Source organism: Leopardus geoffroyi, chromosome B3 (assembly GCF_018350155.1).
Source record: "Leopardus geoffroyi isolate Oge1 chromosome B3, O.geoffroyi_Oge1_pat1.0, whole genome shotgun sequence".
In the NCBI taxonomy this organism is placed as follows: Eukaryota; Metazoa; Chordata; class Mammalia; order Carnivora; family Felidae; genus Leopardus; species Leopardus geoffroyi.
Genome location: NC_059337.1, coordinates 26692207 through 26712390, shown reverse-complemented (window position 1 = coordinate 26712390; position 20184 = coordinate 26692207). Strand labels below are relative to the sequence as shown.

The 20184-nt window shown below is 35.7% G+C and overlaps 1 protein-coding gene across 4 annotated transcripts in view; it reads right to left on the bottom strand.

The window, feature by feature from the left end:
* The window catches only part of GABRG3 (gamma-aminobutyric acid type A receptor subunit gamma3), a 725624-nt gene that overhangs the window by 297860 nt on the left and 407580 nt on the right, over positions 1–20184 (bottom strand). For all 4 annotated transcript variants that reach the window (XM_045448932.1, XM_045448933.1, XM_045448935.1 and 1 more), the window contains exons 4-5: positions 18225–18445; positions 11020–11102 (exon numbers count right to left, since the gene is read on the bottom strand). In XM_045448932.1, the coding sequence (XP_045304888.1) occupies positions 11020–11102; positions 18225–18445 (304 nt within the window). The remainder of the gene's footprint in view (positions 1–11019; positions 11103–18224; positions 18446–20184) is intronic.

The following is a 20184-nucleotide window of genomic DNA, read 5'->3' as shown; positions in this document are numbered from 1 at the left end:
GCCAAAGCAAAAGGGATGGGAGAGAGTCCCACCTGCCAGGATGCTCTACCTGGCAGAAGGCCCACCTCATTAAGGCACTTGGGCAGCATTCAGGAAACAGGCAATTTTGTTTCATCTTATTTTAAGATACACACCAGTGATAAAAGCATTTTGATGAGCCAAGAGTACTTAGTTTCCTCTCCAGGTCACATCAACAGGGTTGATATTTTATTCAACAGGGTTGAATAAACTGGGTTTAGAATAAAATACATTTGGCTCTACTCTGTCTGCTGCACACATAGGAATAAAGGAAGTATTAGTGACCCTTAAAAATAAATCTTTCTGGTTTGTATCTCTGCACAGCCAAACAGATGTTGCCGGAGCCTGATGATGAAGTTAAGTGAAGCCTTCCAGTCTTGCTCAGCCTGCCTTTCTGCCCTGAAGGGATACAATTCAACTGACCATGAGATGCAGCTGATGCCCTCCCTCTAGGCTTTGAGATTTAACTTGGAGCATGAGTCTCCTGGCATGCCTTTAGAATCTTTTTCCAAGTCAACATTCCTCAGAGATCCTGCGGCCATAAAGGGATGTGAAGACAGTGAGCCAGTGTCTGAATCAAATTAAGTAGAAATGAATTTAATTTCAGAGCCACAGAACTGGGGAATTTGATCAACTGAAACTGGTCTCCATTGCTTTTTTTTTTTCTATCTCATCACAGCAGATGTGTTTTAAAAGGAAGATAAAAAGGGATGCCTGGGGGCATTACTAAAAGAAAATTTTGATCAAATAGTCTTTTCTCTATTGAATAGTATGAGTGCTTTTTATATATTGGATATCAGTCCTTCATCATATAAATGATTTGCAAAATTTTATCCTCCTCAATAGGCTGCCTTTTCATTTAGTTGTTTCCTTTGCTGTGCAAATGCCTTTAGTATGCTGCATTCCCAGTTGTTTATTTTTGGTTTTTGCTGGTTTTGGTTTTGGTGTCAGATTCAAAATATCATCACCAAGGCCTATGTTAAGGAACTTACAGCCTGTGTTTCCTTTAGGAGTTTTATGGTTTCAGGTCTTTCATTTAAGTATTTCATACATTTGAGTTAATTTTTATGTATGGTGTAAGTTACTGGTCAACTTTCTCTTTCTTGTCTCCCTCTCTCTCTCTCTCTCTTTCTTTCTTCTTTCTTTTTGCATATGGATGTCCAGTTTCCCAACACCATTTCTTGAAGAGGCTATCCTTTCCCCCACTGCATATTCTTGGCTCCTTTGTCATTAATTAATTGAGCATATATGCATGGGCTTTTTGGACTCTCTATTCTGTTCCATTGATCTATGTCTGTTTTTTGCAAAAGACATTGGAATATTGATAGAGATTGCATTGGATCTTTAGATTGCTTTGGGTGGTACAGACATTTTAACAATAGTGATTCTTTCAATCCATGAGCATGAAATATGTTTCCATTTATTGTGTCTTATTCAAATTATTTCATTAATGTCTGATAATTTTCAAAATACAGTAATTTCACTTTTTTGGTTAACTTTATACCTAGGTATTTCCGTAAGCTATCTAAACAGGGAGCAAAATTTGAGGAAAGAAGAATCAAGAACATTATTGATATTAAACAAAACACACAGTTTTAAAGGAAATGAGTAGCTGGTTTGGAAATCTGAGGGATGTCTAAGACTGTGCTTTCCAATAAAAGTTAGCCATGAGATATAAGTAAACTACTGAGCACTTGAAATGTGACTACTCCAAACTAAAATGTGAAGTTAGCATAAAATACACGTTGAATATTGAAGACTCAGTATAAAACTATCCCAAACTAATTTATAAAAATATCTCATTATTATTTTTTCATATTGATTACATGTTCGAATGATGATATTTTGGATAAATTGTATTAAATAAAAATAATATTAAAGTTAATTTCATGTTTCTTTTAATGTTTTAAAACATGGCTCCTAGAAAATTTTAAATTACACCCTTGGTTTGCATTGCATTTCCTGTAGACAGCACTAATCACTGTATGATGAAAAAAGATCAAGGAGTGTTAATCTGAAAATAAAGACTTTGGAAATGGAGAGACCACAATGCTACTCAGACAAATATTTACACAATTTAAAATGAATGTCAAACAGAGGAAAAACTAATACAGAGATTGTGCTGTTGCCTATGGATTGAATCCAGCTCATGGATATTTTGGCCAGTAGAGTTTTAACCTTCAAAATGTTTTAATTATACACTTAATTTTAAATGAATTTGTTGTCAAGTTGTAAACAATACTGGAAACTTTCATATAAAAATTCAGATCTCCTGCTTGAAAAAAAAAGTATCTGGCAAAATCTTTCCTGTGTTCCATCTAAGTAAGATCTGGCCAACATTGAAAAGTGGCTGTCTCACAGACATTTTATGTAGTTTGCCACAATCTCTACTAGGACTTGTATGCTAGAGACTAAAATTAAATGTTAGCTAGTCAAACATGAAGTCATGCTTCTTGTTGTATACTTATGAAGGAAAAAAATACATATGGTAGCCAAAGTCATTCATTGAAATTCTCAATGTGGCTTTTTTTTCATTGCATTTGCAACCCCTACACATGGCATAGGAAAGGGTGGTGCAGAGCTAAGAAGGACTAAGGGTAAACCTTAGCATTTGTATAGAATACAAGTTTCTTGGAGTTAGTGAGAGCACTAGATAAAGAAAAATAGAAACATATTTCTGACAGACTACAATGGGGAAAATAATTTTGAAGGATGGTCAAAGATAACTATTTCTGTGGCTCCTAATACATATTTTCAATTTATCTTCATAAGAACAATTTACAGATAATTCACAGATCAAGAATAGAAAGCAATATCCCTCTTAATATGATAGAATAATCGTTTTAGATGTTAAGAGATATATGGGAAGAGGTATCATATCTCAAAATCAGAAGGAAGTAGAGCATATCTGTAATCAGAAGCTCATGGAAAATGGAGGGGTGGGCTTGAGGTTCATTTGGTACATGTGAGTTACTGTTATTGAGAAGACAATCAAATTCCTGGTGAAACAACAGTTTAGTGCATTTTCCTTCCTTCACAGAAACTTCTCATGAAATTGAATAAAGTGAAGCACAACTGGCAGATGTCATTTCTCACCAAGCACATAGCTACTCTTCTGAATCAGATTCTCAGAGAGTTCTGCAAACATCCCTTCTCATCAAGTAACCATAGAGGAATATGGAGGATTATCCCATTGTCATGATGATTATGATCCTCTTTAGAGGCCTCTAGTCTACTCACATTGACTATATTTTACTCTTTTCATACATGTTGCTCTTCTGGTGAACTATCATTAAACCATATAACTAAAAACTATAGTGTAAACAATTTTTGGTTTGGAACATGCATTTAAACCTTTATCAGTCAACATTTTTGTGTCCTTTGGATAAATACCCAGTAGTGTAATTGCTTAGTCATGGGGAAGTTCTATTTTTAATTCTTTGAGGAACTTCCATACTGATTTCCAGAATGGCTGCACCAGTTTGCATTCACACCAATAGTGCAAAAGAGTCTCCCTTTATCTGCATCATCACCAATATCTATTGTTTCCTGAATTTTTCACTTTAGCCATCCTGACAGGTGTGAGGTGGTATCTCATTGTGGTTTTGATTTGTATTTCTCTGATGATGAGTGATGCTGAGCATCTTTTCATGTGTCTGTTAGCCATCTTGATGTCTGCTTTGGAAAATTGTTTATTCATGACTTCTGCCCATTTCTTCACTGGATTATTTGTTTTGGGGGTATTGAGTTTGATAAGTTCTTTACAGATTTTGGATACTAACCCTTTATCCAATATGTCATTTGCAAATATCTGCTTCTACCCCATCAGTTGCCTTTTGGTTTTGTTGAATACAGAAGATGTGGTGTATATATACACACACATATATACACAATGGAATATTATTCAGTAATCAAAAAGAATGAAATATTGCCATTTACAACAATGTGGATATAAGTAGAATGTATTATGCTAAGCAAAATAAGTCAGTCAGAGAAAAACAAACACCTTATGATTTCACTCATTAAGAATTTAAGAAAGAAAACAGATGAACATAGAGGAAGGGAAGGAAAAATAAGATAAAAACAGAGAGGGAGGCAAACCATAAGACTCTTAAATACAGAGAACAAACTGAGGGTTCCCAGAGGGAAGGTGAGTGGGGGAATAGACTAAATGGGTGATGGGCATTAAGGAGGGCACTTGGGATGAACACTGGGTGTTATGTGTAAGTGATGAATCACTGGGTTCTACTCCTGAAACCAATACTACACTGTCTGTTAACTAACTTGAATTTAAATAAATATTTTTTTTAAAAATCTACGAATAAAATCTATAGATACTAGATCTTTGCATTTGTATTGATCTATACACAGCTATTTAGGATGCCTTTAGTTTCTAATTTGGTAAAATGAAAATATAGAAGATATAGTTTACTGTTGTTTAGAGCTATATGTTGAGTGAAAAAGAGGAAAACATCCATAAAAAATAGTGAAGCATGGAATTTCAAGAAAGAGTGGAAGGAAATGAAGTTAGAGAGGGAGGAAGGGGTCTTTTAGGCTATGTATGGTAAAGATTTCAAGCTTAATGATAATCACCAGGGGAAAGAACTTTTGAAGTACAGGATTGATTTATATATAATATATATATATATATACATATATATATATATTATATATAATGCAGCTCAATATTATTATTCATATCTCTATTCTTTAAGATAGGGTTTTTAATTTACAATACATTTAATTTTATAGAAAAATTACAAAGATACTACAGGGAGTTCCCAATACACTACACCCAGTTTCTCCTATTATTATTATCTTACATTAACATGTACATTTGTCACAATTAATGAGCCAATATTGATACATTATTTTTAACTGATGCCCACACTTCTTTTTTTCAGATTTCATCAGTTTTACCCTCATGCTTTTGTTCTATTCTGGGATGCCATCCAAGACACCACATTAGCTATGATGGTTTCACAGATATTCCTTGCTTTCAATGACATTGACAGAGGAGTACTGGTCAGATTTTTGTAGAATGTACCTCAATTATGATTTTGTCTGATATTTTTATTGTGATTATAGGTGGGTTATGAGTTTTTAGGAGGGAGACCACATGGGTCAAATGCCATTATCATCACATATCAAGGATAAATATTATCAATATGACTTATAACTGTTGATGTTGACCTTAATCATCTGGCTGAAGTAGTTGTCAGTTTTCCCCACTATAAAATAGTTCTTTTTATCCCTTTCCATAATAAACTCTTTGGAAGGAAGTCACAATGCTCATCCTTTACATCCTTTCATCTTCATGAGGGTGGAATATCTACATAAATTATTTGGAATTCTTCTGCATGTGAGATTTGCCTCTTGTCCCAATCTACTTAAGATGCAATGATACTCTGTGGTATGAGTATATCAGATTTTGTTTATCTGTTCATCAGTTTATGTACATTTGAATATACCTGTATATCAATCTTTATAGCAGCACCACACCACACTCTCTTGGTATTGTAACTTAGTAGTAAGCTTTAAAATTAGATATGTGAGCTCTCTAAATCTGTTCTTATTTGAAGATTGTTTTGGCTATTCTGTATTTCTTGCATTTCCCTATAAACTTTAGAATCAGTTTGTCAGTGTCAGGAAAAAAGAGCTGCTGAGGTTGTGATAAGTATTGCACTGAATCTATAGATTATTTTGGAAAGCATTACCACCTTAACAATATTAAGTCTCAGTTCATAAACATAGAATGCCTTTCCATTTGTTTAGATTTCTATTCATTTCAACAATATTTTTGCACTTTTTAACATATAATCATGCACTTATTTTGTTAAATTCATTCTTAAGTATTGTATTCTTTTTGATACTTTTGTAAATGTAATTGTTTTCTTACTTTGATTGTCAGGTTTTTCATTTCTAGTTTATAGAAATACAAATGTTGTTTATATACTGATCTTGTATCCCATAATCATAATTCAATCCTTTTAAATTTATTGACTTGTTTCATTACTTAACATATGGCTTGTCTTGCATAATGTGTCATGTGCACTTAAGAAGAATGTATATTCTGTTCTTGTTCAGTGGAGTGTTCTATAGATATCTACTGGATCTAGCTACTTTGAACTGTTCAAGTCTTCTGTTTTCCTGTTAGAACTTTTGTTTATAGTTTTTCTATCCATTTTTGAAAATGTGGTATTAAAGTATTTAACTATTATTGCTCACTGTCTGTTTTTCCCTTCAAATCTGTCAACTTTTTCTTTACGTATTTTAATGTTTTGTTAGTAGATGTATATATATTTATTATTGTTTTGAATTTCTTGATGTGCTGACACATTTTATCATTATAAAATGTCCTTTGTCTCTAATAGCAATTTTCCTTAATGTTTTTTTTTTCTTATGTTAATACAACCAATCCAATTCTCTTCTGGTCATTATTTACATAATATATCTTATTTCACCTTTCCACTTTCAAATGATTTGTGTTTGAATCTAACTTGTGTATCATATGGACAGTACATAGTAGGATCATAATCTTTTACCCTTTCTTCCAACCGCGGACTCTTGTTTGCAGTGTTTAATCCTTTTACAGTCAGTGTAGTTACTGATACGATAGAATTTATGTCTGTCATTTTACTATTTGTTATCTATGTCATGTCATTTTTGTTCCTATTTCTTCACTACTGTCTTTTTTATGTGTTAAATAGATATCTTTTAGTGCAAAAATTTAAGTTCTGTGTCATTTCCTTTAATTTTACTTTTAGCTATTTTTTTGTGATTATCCTATTACAATTAATGTCTTAAAACAATCTACTATGGATTAGTATCAAATTAATTTTAATAGAATGTAATTTTTTTTTGCTCATATAGCTTCATTTCTACCCCCTTATGTTCTTTCATTTCAGCTTGAAGGACTGCCTTTAGTACTTCTTGTAGGATAGGTTTGTCTGCTAGCAATAAATTCTCCATTCTAATTCATTTGGAAATGTTTTTCTTCAGTTTTAAAGGGTAGGTTTACTGTATATAGAAATTTTGGATGATAGTCTTTCTTCCAGCCTTTAAATAATGTCATCTCCTTGCCTTCTGGCCTCCATGGTCTCTGATAAGAAATCAGCTGCTAATCTTATTTTTTTTTTTTTTTAATTTTTTTTTTTCAACGTTTATTTATTTTTGGGACAGAGAGAGACAGAGCATGAACGGGGGAGGGGCAGAGAGAGAGGGAGACACAGAATCGGAAACAGGCTCCAGGCTCTGAGCCATCAGCCCAGAGCCCGACGCGGGGCTCGAACTCACGGACCGCGAGATCGTGACCTGGCTGAAGTCGGACGCTTAACCGACTGCGCCACCCAGGCGCCCCATCAGCTGCTAATCTTATTAAGGACTAATTATTGGTTATGAGTTGCTTCTCTCTTGTTGCTTTCTCTTTGTCTTTGCCTTTTGACAGTTTGATTATAATATGCCTAATTATAGATATTTTTAAGTTTATGCTATTTGAAATTCATTGAGCTCTTGGATGTGTAAATCCACATATTTCATCAAATTTGGGAAGTTATTGGTTATTATTTCTTCAAATATTCTTTCTGCTTTCTTCTTCTCTCCTCTTTTTCTTGGATTCTCCTTATGCACGTGTTGCTAAGCTTAATTATATTCCATAAGTCTCTGAGTCTCTGTTCATTTTTCTTAATTCTTTTGTATTTATGTTTTTTGGACTCTATAATGAAAATGAATTTAGAACTTCTGGGTGGCTCAGTTAGTCGAGTATCTGACTCTTGGTTTTGGCTCAGGTCATGATCTCACGGTTCCTGAGATTGAGGCCTATGTTGGGCTTTGCACTGACAGCATGAAGCCTGCTTGGGAAAATCTCCCTTCCTCTCTCTGCCCCTCCCTTATTTGCACACACACACACACACACACACTGTCTCTCAAAATAAATAAATAAACATTAAAAAAGATAATGAATCTGTATTTAAATATGCTGATTCTTCCTTCTTTATGCTCAAATCTGCTGCTGAGCCCTCGAATGAATGTTTTATTCTAGTTATTACACTTTTTGTTCGTTTTTGTTGTGGTAAAATGCACATAATGTCAAATGGTAAGTGTACAGTTCAGCGATATTAAGTATATTAACGTTGTGTAGCTATCACCAGTATCCCTTTCCAGAGTTCTTTTTATTTTACAAAAATAAAACTATATACCCATTCAACTGTAACTCCTCATTCCCTCTACCTCCAGGTCCTGGTGACCAACTTTTGACATTCTGTCCTTTGATTGTGACTGTGCTCTGATACCTCAAATAAGAGAAACAATACAGTATTTGTCTTTTTGTGATTGTGTTATTTCATTTAGCATCATGCTCTCAAATTTCATCCTTGCTGCAGCATGTGACAGAAATCCCATCTTTTTTAAGTATGAATAATATCCCATTGTATGTATGGACTTTTTTTTTTTTTTACTTATCTATGCATCTGTCAATGGACATTTCAGCTGCTTCCACAGGGAAGGGAAAAACCTCAGCTTGTAGACTGAGGAGAAATTTTCCCTAAAAGGAGATTCCTTGTCCATATTTGGCTTTGGGAACAACAAAAAAGCAAAAAAGTCCTTCCCAAGAATGTAAAAACACAGCCTGAAATCAGACATGTAGCTAGAATTCACGTATTCTATGTGGCCCAGGAATCCAAGCTTAATCTTTAAAGTAATAGAGACAACCAGGAAAAGCCAGAGCAAAACATCTTTAGAAAAAAAAAAACTGTTTTAAATGTATGCCTCAAAGAAATACCACAGAAAAAATTCCAAGAAACATGAGTTCAAATGAACTAATTACTAATTCATCAGAAAAGCAAATTAATTCCATGTAATGGAGTAAAACAAAACAATAAATTCTGCAAATTGCTCCAACAAAGACACCAGAACATTTTGAAAATTTGAATAAATGGAAGATGACATTAAACATTTAGTGAAGAAATAAGGTGCTGTCAAATTGCATAAAAAATTAGAAAAAAGAAAAAAATTAGAATGTCTAATAATGAGAAACAATCATTGAAATTATAAAGTCAATAGATGAATTAATAGCATACCGGCGCTTTGGAAGGATCTACATAGCTAAATTGAATTGATTGAAGACACTAATAAACAGTGAAGTGGAAAAGTCACTAAGAAAATTATATGCATATATACCAAAGTGACTCACAAAGAAGTAAACTATTTGAATGGTTCCATAATTTTTTTAAGTTTATTTATTTATTTTGAGAGAGAGAGGGAGCACGAGCAGGGGAGGGGCAGAGAGAAATGAGAGAAAAAAAATCCCAAGCAGGCTTCCCACTGTCAGCACAGAGCCTAATGCAGGGCTTGATCTCACGAACAGTGAGATCATGCATGACCTGAGCCAAAATCAAGAGTTGGACGCTCAACTGACTGAGCCATCTAAGTGCCCCTGAATGGTTCCATAACTGGTAAAGTAATTAAATAGAGAATAGCAGGCCTAAAGTAATCTACAGACAACTTTATCAGACATTCATATACTTTAGACATTTACTTAGTAAGCGTTGAAAATTTTTGTTATCAACAGTATAATGGTTCAGGGAATGTATTGCTTTAAATTGGGAATCAACTAATTAAATTAATCTCTACAAAAAATTTTTTGGGGTTCCTGGGTGGCTCAATCGGTTAAACTCTGACTTCAGCTCAGTTCATGATCTCACGGTTCATGAGTTCAAGCCCCCAAATGAGGCTCTGTGCTGACAGCTCAGAGCCTGGAGCCTGCTCCAAATTCTGTGTCTCCCTCTCTCTGCCTCCCCCTTCTTGCATTCTGTTTCTTTCTCTCTCAAAAATAAATAAACATTAAAATACATACACATATATATATATATATATATATATATATATTTACCCAACCTAGGAGATTAGTGAAATTTTGCTTTCTATCTTGTCTTTTTCTGGATCCAAAATGAACTATAAAGTGTGTTCATCTCTTATTTCATTTTCATCTTTCACTTCCAGTGAAGAAACCCACAAAACCTTCTGCTTGAGGTTTCATCACATTTGTTTGTCAAGCACTGTATACAATTTTATAAAAGGTCAATAAATTTAACTAAATTCTTATGAGTAATACTTAACTACTTGTGATGAACACATTTAAATTGAAGTATACTAAATTCTACAGATCTATATTGACTATTACTTAAAAAGTTATTTTTAGGGGCGCCTGGGTGGCTCAGTCGGTTAAGCGGCTGACTTCGGCTCAGGTCATGATCTCACGGTCCGTGGGTTCGAGCCCCGCGTCGGACTTTGTGCTGACAGCTCAGAGCCTGGAGCCTGTTTCAGATTCTGTGTCTCCCTCTCTCTGACCCTCCCCCGTTCATGCTCTGTCTCTCTCTGTCTCAAAAATAAATAAATGTTGAAAAAAAAATTAAAAAAGAAAAGTTATTTTTATATAAACACATAAATTTGATATTTCCTTTTATATGTATCTTTGTATGTATTAGATTTTGTCTTTAAGAATCTGTGAAAGATTACTTGTTAGTAATTATTGGAAGATACAGTACCAAAAAAATTACATCCTACAAGACTGCAATGAGACAAACATAAATATGTTTAAATGAATTTTTTAATCTTTCTATTCAGAATATAAAACAGCTTGCTTGAGGATGATACTAAACCCCAAAATATTGCAAATGAATTTTACATACTTCCAAATAACATGCACAATCCATTAGCATAAGGGTCTTTGGTAAGTCGACTGTTCACCAATTTCTGACTCTTCCAATATGACAAGGAATGGTCAAGCTGATCACAGTTTTTTCAAAGATACCTATTCAGTAACATACATCCTATGTAATAATGTCTGGAGACAAAATGCCCATGTGTCTAATATCAAAACCATTATCAACTCTTTCTGGTTGCACAGTGATGCTATGATGCTAATCACATGTCTATCTGCCTAAAATCAATAGAAGCTACACATTCCTTTACAAAGCATTTATACCCCAAGTTAGTACTCACAGCTGGAAAAAATCAGTGGACAGGAATGTTCATCCATGGGGAAGTTGTGCAGCTGTAGCTGGCACTCTGCATTTATGGTGAGCCTGTGGGAAAGCCAAGAATCACTCTTGAAGTCAGCCAGAAGCAACCCAGAAAAGTCCCAGGTTAAGACTAGGGAGCTGCCACTTTATCACAAGTGGGGAGTGGGAGCAGCGCATTTAATTCTTGGCAGTGGTGCCATTCATTCAGGGATACCATTTAGTGGCTTTTTTGTTATTTTGTTTTATTTTTAACTATTGGTAACAGAGAGAATTTCAGTTGCTAAAATTCGAAACTGCACCTAGAAACACAAAGTCAGAGAGGAAAGAAATAAAAACAACTGTTTTTTTTATATATTTTTGCCTTCAATCTGTTTGACTGAATTAAACACTTCTTCCATTTTGAGACTGACATATTTGTCTAAATAGGTATAATGACAAATTAATCCACTTGCAGAAGCAATTTCAGATTTGGACAACTCCCTCATTTGACCAAGCAGGTGGTAGCACTGCATCCTTCCAGAGCAGACAGCCCTGGGATCAGAGTTTCTATAAAGAATCCCTGGAAGGGCCATGCCCTATTCTGGTTTGCTGAGGCTCATCTTCATTTCAGATTCTCAATCACATTACTTTAAGATTGATGAGGAAGTACCTGTAACACCTCATGGCCACAACTTACCTGCAATTAGGATCTCATACACTGAATGTGGGGGTGAGAAAGGAGAAGTACCCAGCAGCTGGTGGTGGCCTTCACTGAGCCAAGAAGACACATGGGTGAGAAGATTTAGAGAATTCACATTATCCTGAGGCATGCTGAGTTTGAAATGCTTTTTTAGACCTTCAGGAGGAGACATTACATGGACAGGTAATTTCAAGCATCTGATGTCCATAAAGGAAGTTCTGGGTTGGAAGTAGGCATGCAGGAAACCTCAGCATAGATATGGGAAGGAATGAGCTAAGCCAACAGGAGAGAGGAAAATGATTGAAGTGATGAGGAAGTCCTGAGACAGAAGAAGCAGTGTTAGGAGGGACAGATAAGAGCAGGAGCAGGAGACACAGGGAGGAGTCATGGTGCTGCAAGGCAGTAAGAGAAAGTCTGTTAGAAGAGCATGAACATGCCCAGTGTCACCTGAAAGGTGACAGGCAGTGGGGACAACAGTTTCTGGAAGGTGCTGTCCTGATCCTAATACTAGATGAACAGAAAGGTTAGCCCAGGTGTATGGCATTTCTGTGGTATGTTACAGCTAGATGATCAGTTAGACTTGGACTATGCTAATGGAAAGACTCCTGAGATACAGAGACTCTGTTAACACTAGTTGCCAGTGGTGAGTTTTGACAGGTAAGTCAGTTCACTTCTCTGAAGTGCAGTTTTTCTTACATTTCCAGGTTTGTGAGGACTGCCTACCCCTTAGGAAGACTCATTACACTAGCTGCCAGTTCCATTAGGGATGCATTGGGGAATGCCCTCTGTGCTCTTTTTTCCCTCTGGTCTTGAATTTGGATATGATTACATTTGTTAATTAGCACTCTAAGACATCTTTATTTTCCTAGCTGAGTTGACCCATTGGGTTAAATACATTAAACATAATTTCCACAGACTATTTTCAACAGAAATGGATTCTGATGAAGGAATGACTTTATATTCATTGCAGCTAATTCGTAGGTCTTTATTTTCACATGTAGTATCATTAGGATGAACTTTTTTAGAATGAGATAACATATCAAACATGAGAAGTGATAGAACTCACCAAAATGAAAAGAGGGTCCCATGTCTATAATAATCTACATTAGAGACTCCAGTATCAGCCCATCTGTGATACAATATCCACCAACATCTGAGAGAAAGGCCAACATGGCAGAGAAGTAGGGGGATCCATACTTCCTATGTCTCCCAAAGAAAGGTTGAAGCCAAAGGACTTTAAAGTCCAAGAGTCTGGGAGAAAAAGAGACTGAGTCTACCAGGGATAAACAGGACAATGTGAGAGAACACAGGGCTACTTCAAGGAATATATAAAAGCACAGATGGTGCTTTGGTGGCAGATCCAAATATCACTACAAGTAGGGAAATAAAATAACCAAAGTCACAACAACAGAGAGAAAGTAACACTCTCCAAAAAACACCTCCTGAAGTGCCAGGCAAGGACAGTGTATAACCAACCATTAATACAACAGTGCTTGCAGGTGTAGAGCACATAACAAGCTTTTAAACTCATAAAGGGCAAAAAACTAGCCAACATGATGAAACAGAAGAATTCTCCTCAAAAGAAATTACAGGAAGAAGTGACAGCTAAAGAATTGATCAAAACAGATTTAAGCAGCATAACTGAACAAGAATTTAGAATAATAGTCATAAAATTAATCACTGGGCTTGAAAAAAGAATAGAAGACAGCAGAGAATCTATTGCTACAGAGACCGAGGGACTCAAAAATAGTCATGATGAATTAAAATGCTATCAATAAGGTGCAAAATAAAATGAAGGTAGCCATAGCACGGATTGAAGAGGCAGAGGGGAGAATAGGTGAATTAGAAGATAAAATTATGGAAAAAGAGGAAGCTGAGAAAAAGAGAGATTAAAAGAAAATCCAGGATCACAAGGGGAGAATTAGAGAACTAAGTGACTCAGTATCCATATCATAGGAATTCCAGAAGGAGAGAAAGGGGCTGAAGGTGTACTTGAACAAATCATATTTGAGAACTTCCCCAATCTGGGGAAAGAAACAGGCATTGAAATCCAAAAGGCACAGATAACTCCCTTCAGATGTAACTTGAATTGATCTTCTGCACAACATATCATAGCGAAACTGGAAAAATACAAGGATTAAGAGAGAATTCTGAAAGCAGCTAGGGATAAACAGGCCTTAACATACAAAGGTAGACACATAAGGGTAGTAGCAGACCTATCTACCGAAACTTTGCAGGCCAGAAAGGAATTGCAGGAAATCTTCAATGTGTCGAACAGGAAAAATATGCAGCGAAGAATCCTTTATCCAGCAGGCTTGTCATTCAGAATAGAAGGAGAGATAAAAGTTTTCCCAAACAAAGAAAAACTGAAGGAATTCATCACCACTAACACAGCCCTACAAGAGATCTTAAGGGGGACTCTGAGTGAAATGCTGCAAGGGCCACAAAGTACCAAAGATATCACTACAAGCATAAAAACCTACAAATAACACAGTGACTCTAAACCTATATCTTCCAATAATAACACTGAATGTAAATGGACTAAATGCTACAACCAAAAGACATAGGGTATCAGAATGGATAAAAAAACAACACTCATCTATTTACTGTCTACAAGAGACTCATTTTAGACCTGAGGACACCTTCAGATTGAAAGTGAGTGGATGGAAAACTATTTATCATGCTACTGGAAGTCAAAAGAAACCTGGAGTAGCCATACTTATATCAGACAACCTAGAAGAAGGGCCCCCAGATATATAAAACAATTAATCACAAACATAAGCAATCTTTTTGGTAAGAATGTGGTAATTGCAGAGGACTTTAAATTCCACTTACAACAATGGACAGATCATCTAGACAGAGAATCAATAAAGAAACAAGGGCCCTGAAGGATACATTGGACCAGGTAGGCTTGACATATATATTTAGATGTTATATCCGAAAGCAGTAAAATATACTTTCTTCTTGAGTGTACATGGGATAGTCTCCAAATTAGATCACATACTGGGTCACAAAACAGCCCTTAATAAGTATAACAGAATTGAGATCATACCATGCACACTTTCAGACCACAATACTTTGAAACTTGAAATCAACCACAGGAAAAAGTCTGGAAAACCTCCAAAAACATGGAGATTAAAGAACATGCTACCTAAGAATGAATGGGTCAACCAGGCAATTAGAGAAAAAGTTAAAAAAATATATATATGGAAACAAATGAAAATGAAAATACAACAATCCAAATGCTTTGGGATGCTGCAAAGGCAGTCCTGAGAGGAAAATACATTGCAATCCAGGCCTATCTCAAGAAACAAGAAAAATCTCGAAAACAAAATGTAACAGCATACCTAAAGGAAATAGAAGCAGAACAGCAGACACCTCAAACCCAGCAGAAGAAGAGAAATATAAAGATCAGAGCAGAAATAAACAATATAGAATCTAAAAAATCTGTAGAGCACATCAATGAAACCAAGAGTTGTTTTTTTGAAAAAATAAACAAAATTGATAACCCTCTAGCCAGGCTTCTCAATAAGAAAAGGGAGAGGACCCAAATATATAAAACGCGAATGAAAATTTATTACAACCAATTCCTTAGAAATACAATTATCAGGGAATACTATGAAAAATTATATGCCAGCAAACTGGACAACCTGGAGGAAATGGACAAATTCCTAAACTCCCACACACTACCAAAACTCAAACAGGAAAAAATAGAAAATTTGTACAGACCCATAACTAATGAATAAATTGAATCAGTTATCAAAAACCTCCCAACAAATAGGAGTCCAGGAGCAGATGGCTTCCCAGGGGAATTCTACCAGACATTTAAAGCAGAGTTAATACCTATCCTTCTCAAGTTCCAAAAATTAGAAAGGGAAGGAAAACTTCCAGACTCGTTCTATGAAGCCAGCATTACTTTGATTCGCAAACCAGACAGAGACCGAGTGAAAAAAGAGAACTACAGGTCAGTATCCCTGATGAATATGGATGTAAAAATTCTCAACAAGACGCTAGCAAATCGAATTCAACAGCATATAGAAAGAATTATTCACCATGTTCAAGTGGGATTCATTCCTGGGCTTCAGGGCTGGTTCAATACTTGCAAATCAATTAATGTGATACATCACATTAATAAAATAAAAGATAAGAACTATATATGATCCTGTCAATCAACGCAAAAAAAGCATTTGGCAAAATTCAGCATTGTTTCTTAACAAAAACCTTCAAGAAAGTCGGGATAGAATGAATATACTTCAACATCATAAAAGCCATTTATGAAAAGCCCACAGCTATTACCATCCTCAATGGGGAAAAACCGAGAACTTTCCCCTGAGATCAGGAACAGGACAGGGATGTCCACTCTCATCACTGTTGTTTAACATAGAGTTGGAAGTCCTAGCCTCAACGATCAGACATCAAATTGAAATAAAATGCATCAAAATTGGTAAAGATGAAGTCAAGCTTTCACTTTTTGCAAATGACATGATACTGTACATGGAAGACTCGAAAGACTCCAGCAAAAGTTGGCTAGAACTGATACATGAATTCAGCAAAGTCACAGTGTACAGAATCCATGTACAGAAATTGGTTGCATTTTTATAAACCAATAATGAAGCAACAGAAAGACAAATAAAGAAACTGATCCCATTCACAATTGCACCAAGAAACATAAAATACCTAGGAATAAACTTAACCAAAGATGTAAAAGACCTCTATGCTGACAACTATAGAAAGCTTATGAAGGAAATTGAAGAAGGCACAAAGAAATGGAAAAACATTCCATGCTCATGGATTGGAAGAATAAATACTATTAAAATGTCACTACTATCCAAAGTAATCTACACATTCAAGGCAATCCCAATCAAAACTTCACCAGCATTCTTCTCAAAGCTAGAACAAACAATTCTAAAATTTGTATGGAACCACAAAAGACTTTGAATAGCCAAAGTAATATTGAAGAAGAAAACCAAAGTGGGAGGTATCACAATCCCATACTCTAGCCTCTACTACAAGGCTGTAATCATCAAGAAAGTATGGTATTGGCAAAAATAAATAAATAAATAAATAAATAAATAAATAAATAAAATACAAAACAAAACAAAAAAACAGACACATAGATCAATGGAATAGAATAGAGACTCCAGAATTGGACCCATAAATGTATGGCTAACTAATCTTTGATAAAGGAGGAAAGAGTATCCAATGGAAAAAAGACAGTCTCTTCAACAAATGGTGCTGGAAGAACTGGACAACAACATGCAGAAGAATGAAACTAAACCATTTTCTTACACCCTACACAAAAATAAACTCAAAATAGATGAAAGACTTAAATGTGAGACATGAAACCATAAAAGCCCTAGAGGAGAAAACAGGCAACAACCTCTTTTACCTCAGCTGTAGTAATTTCTTCCTCAACATGTCTCCAAATGCAAGGGAAATAAAAGCAAAAATGGACTATTGGACCTCATCAAGGTAAGGAATTTCTGCATTCCAAAGGAAATAATCAACAAAACTAAAAGGCAAATGACATAATGGGAGAAGATATTTGCAAATGACCTGTCAGATAGAGGGTTAGCATCCAAAATCTATAAAGAACTTACCAAACTCAATATTTGAAAAACAAATAATCCAGTGAAGAAATGGGCAGAAGACATGAATAGACACTTTTCCAAAGAAGACATTAAGATGGCCAACAGACACATGAAAAGATGCTCAATGTCACTCCTCATCAGGGAAATACAAATCTAAGCCACAGTGAGATACCACCTCATGCCGGCCAGAGTGGCTAAAATGAACAAACCAAGAAACTATAGATGCTGGAGAAGATGTGGAGAAATGGAAACCATCTTGCAATGTTGGTGGTAATGCAAACTGGTGCAGCAGCTCTGGAAAACAGTGTATAGGTTCCTCAAAAAATTAAAAATAGATCGATCCTATGACCCAGCAATAACACTGCTGGGAATTTACCCAAGGGATACAGGAGTGCTGATGCATAGGGGCACTTGTACCCCAATGTTTATAACAGCACTTTCAACAACAGCCAAATTATGGAAAGAGCCTAAATGTCCATCAACTGATGAATGGATAAAGAAGATGTGATTTATATATACAATGGGATACTACTTGGCAAAGAGAAAGAATGAAATCTAGCCATTTGCAGCAACATGGATGGACCTGGAGGGTATTATGCTAAGTGAAATAAGCAAGTCAGAGAAAGACAGATACCATATGTTTTCACTCATATGTGGATCTTGAGAAACTTAACAGAAGAACATGGGGGAAGATAAGGGGAAATAAAAGTTACAGAGAGGGAGGGAGACAAATCATAAGAGACTCTTGGATACTGAAAACAAACTGAGGATTGATGAGGGGTGGGGGAAAGGGGAAAGTGGGTGATGGGTATTGAGGAGGGCACTTGTTGGGATGAGCACTGGGTATTGTATGGAAACCAATTTGATAATAAATTTTATCATAAAAATTTTTTAAAAAATCCACCTACATCTCACCTTAAAGTGTAAAGGATTTTCCCATCATTCCAAATTCTGAGGAGCTGATTGGGGGTGGTGATCCAGTGAGCCTCTGCAGTTTTAGAATTGCGGAAGATTGTATCTGGAATCCATATTAATCCCACCATGTTGCTGTTCAGAGTGAGTATTTTCATTGTACTGTTGAATCGAAGGCGACTGTCTGTCCAGGTCTGAGCAAAAAATATATCAATTTGGTATTCCTGAAACAGAGAAAAATGAGAGGCAACATCGTTCTATTAGTAAATTTTCTGTATGCTTTATTTCCTTTGTCAAGAGTTTGGTTTTCCTTCATGTATACACCCTTATCCCCCATGTACCTTTCTGTCAGTGCTTGGTATAGTGCCTGGCTCAACATAGCACACATTTTAACAAATGAAAACCAGCATTATTAGTCAATAATGTGATAACATATGTAAAAAATATTCTGTAAATCTTAAATCATAATAAACACATAAAGTGTGATAAGGGGCCAAGAGGTAGTAGACTATAAATCAGAGCATAGATGCAGATCCCCAAGTCCAAGCTTTGACAGGTAACACAACCTATTTAAGCCTCATTATAATCTGTAAAATGGGTAGAATGCCTACTTCCTAAATGAGGTATAAAAAAGAAAGGAAATGATTAAAGGAAAAACCTTAGTGCCTGGCATTGATCCATAAGTATTAGCTTATATAATAATTATTATCTTCACTTAAAGGCCTTCTGAAACAACACAACTCAAATCAGAAAGAAAAGTAAGAAACAAGTAACAACAAAGAACTATAAAGGTGATAGAACTCAAGCCAAACTCTGATTCAAGAGAATGCTGGTGAGGCTCAGGTGACCTCTGTAATTGGAAACCATTTGATATTCTCCGTACAGAATAAGACTTTGCTGTGACCATCAGGTGTGGGATGGTACTAATTTTACCATGAGACCTAAAGAAATGTCCAGAGACTAGACTACTTCCGAGGCATTTCCCCTAATCACAGTTTAAAGCAATCAAGCCCATAGTAAGGAGGATCTAGATGCAGACTATTGGAAATTTTTATATCTTTTAGTTTCCTTTACATATTAGATATTATAAATGAATTGCTCTTACAGAGTGTGGGTTCAGTAATCCTCAACAAATCCCACATTTATTCCTTACACCGAGTTTCCAGTTAAAGAATCTTTCTGAGATAGGTAATTGAACTGACCAGATCCTAGTTTTCATTAATTAATATGTTTATTTATCATATGTTTGCTGCACTGAGTATGCCAGGCCCTGCAAACCACTGAAGACACAGCCCTGTGCCAAGAAAACTCCTTGTCCTCATGGAGCTTGTATTCTAGTCAGGAAATTAAACATACAATTAAGGTGAAAAAAACCCAGCATGCTTGATGGTCAAATATATCAATCATAAAAAATGAGGTCAGTGTATTAGTTAATATTTCAGCTAGAAAATACAAAAGTTATCCAAGGGTTCAATATGGAAAGAATTATGTACAGAGAATCTGCATCTTGCTTAAGTGTTTGAGGAGCTGAGAGAGAAAACTCCAGGGAAGCAGCAGCTGAAGGCAGGTTGCTGTGGAAGCGTCCAGAGCTGAGTGAAATCTCAGCATCCAGAAGGTCCCATTCAAGTCCTTCCCTCTGTTCATGTGTCTGCTTAAACAAGCCTCTGGAGAATAATGGCCTCTGACTCTTCATCACCGTCCAGAATTTTGCACATGTTTCTCATTGACAGACTCTAAACCCAGAACTGCACAGAGACTGAGAGAGACAGAGACAGAGAGAGACAGAGACAGAGACAGAGAGAGACTAAGAGGAAGTTTGTGTGTGTGTGTGTGTGTGTGTGTGTGTCTACACGCATGCATGTGTGTTATTTCCTGTCATATACTAATTTAAAAATGGGTTTCAACCAGTGCTGCCATAAGTAAAATAAGTCAGACCAAACCAGATAAATACCATATGATCTCA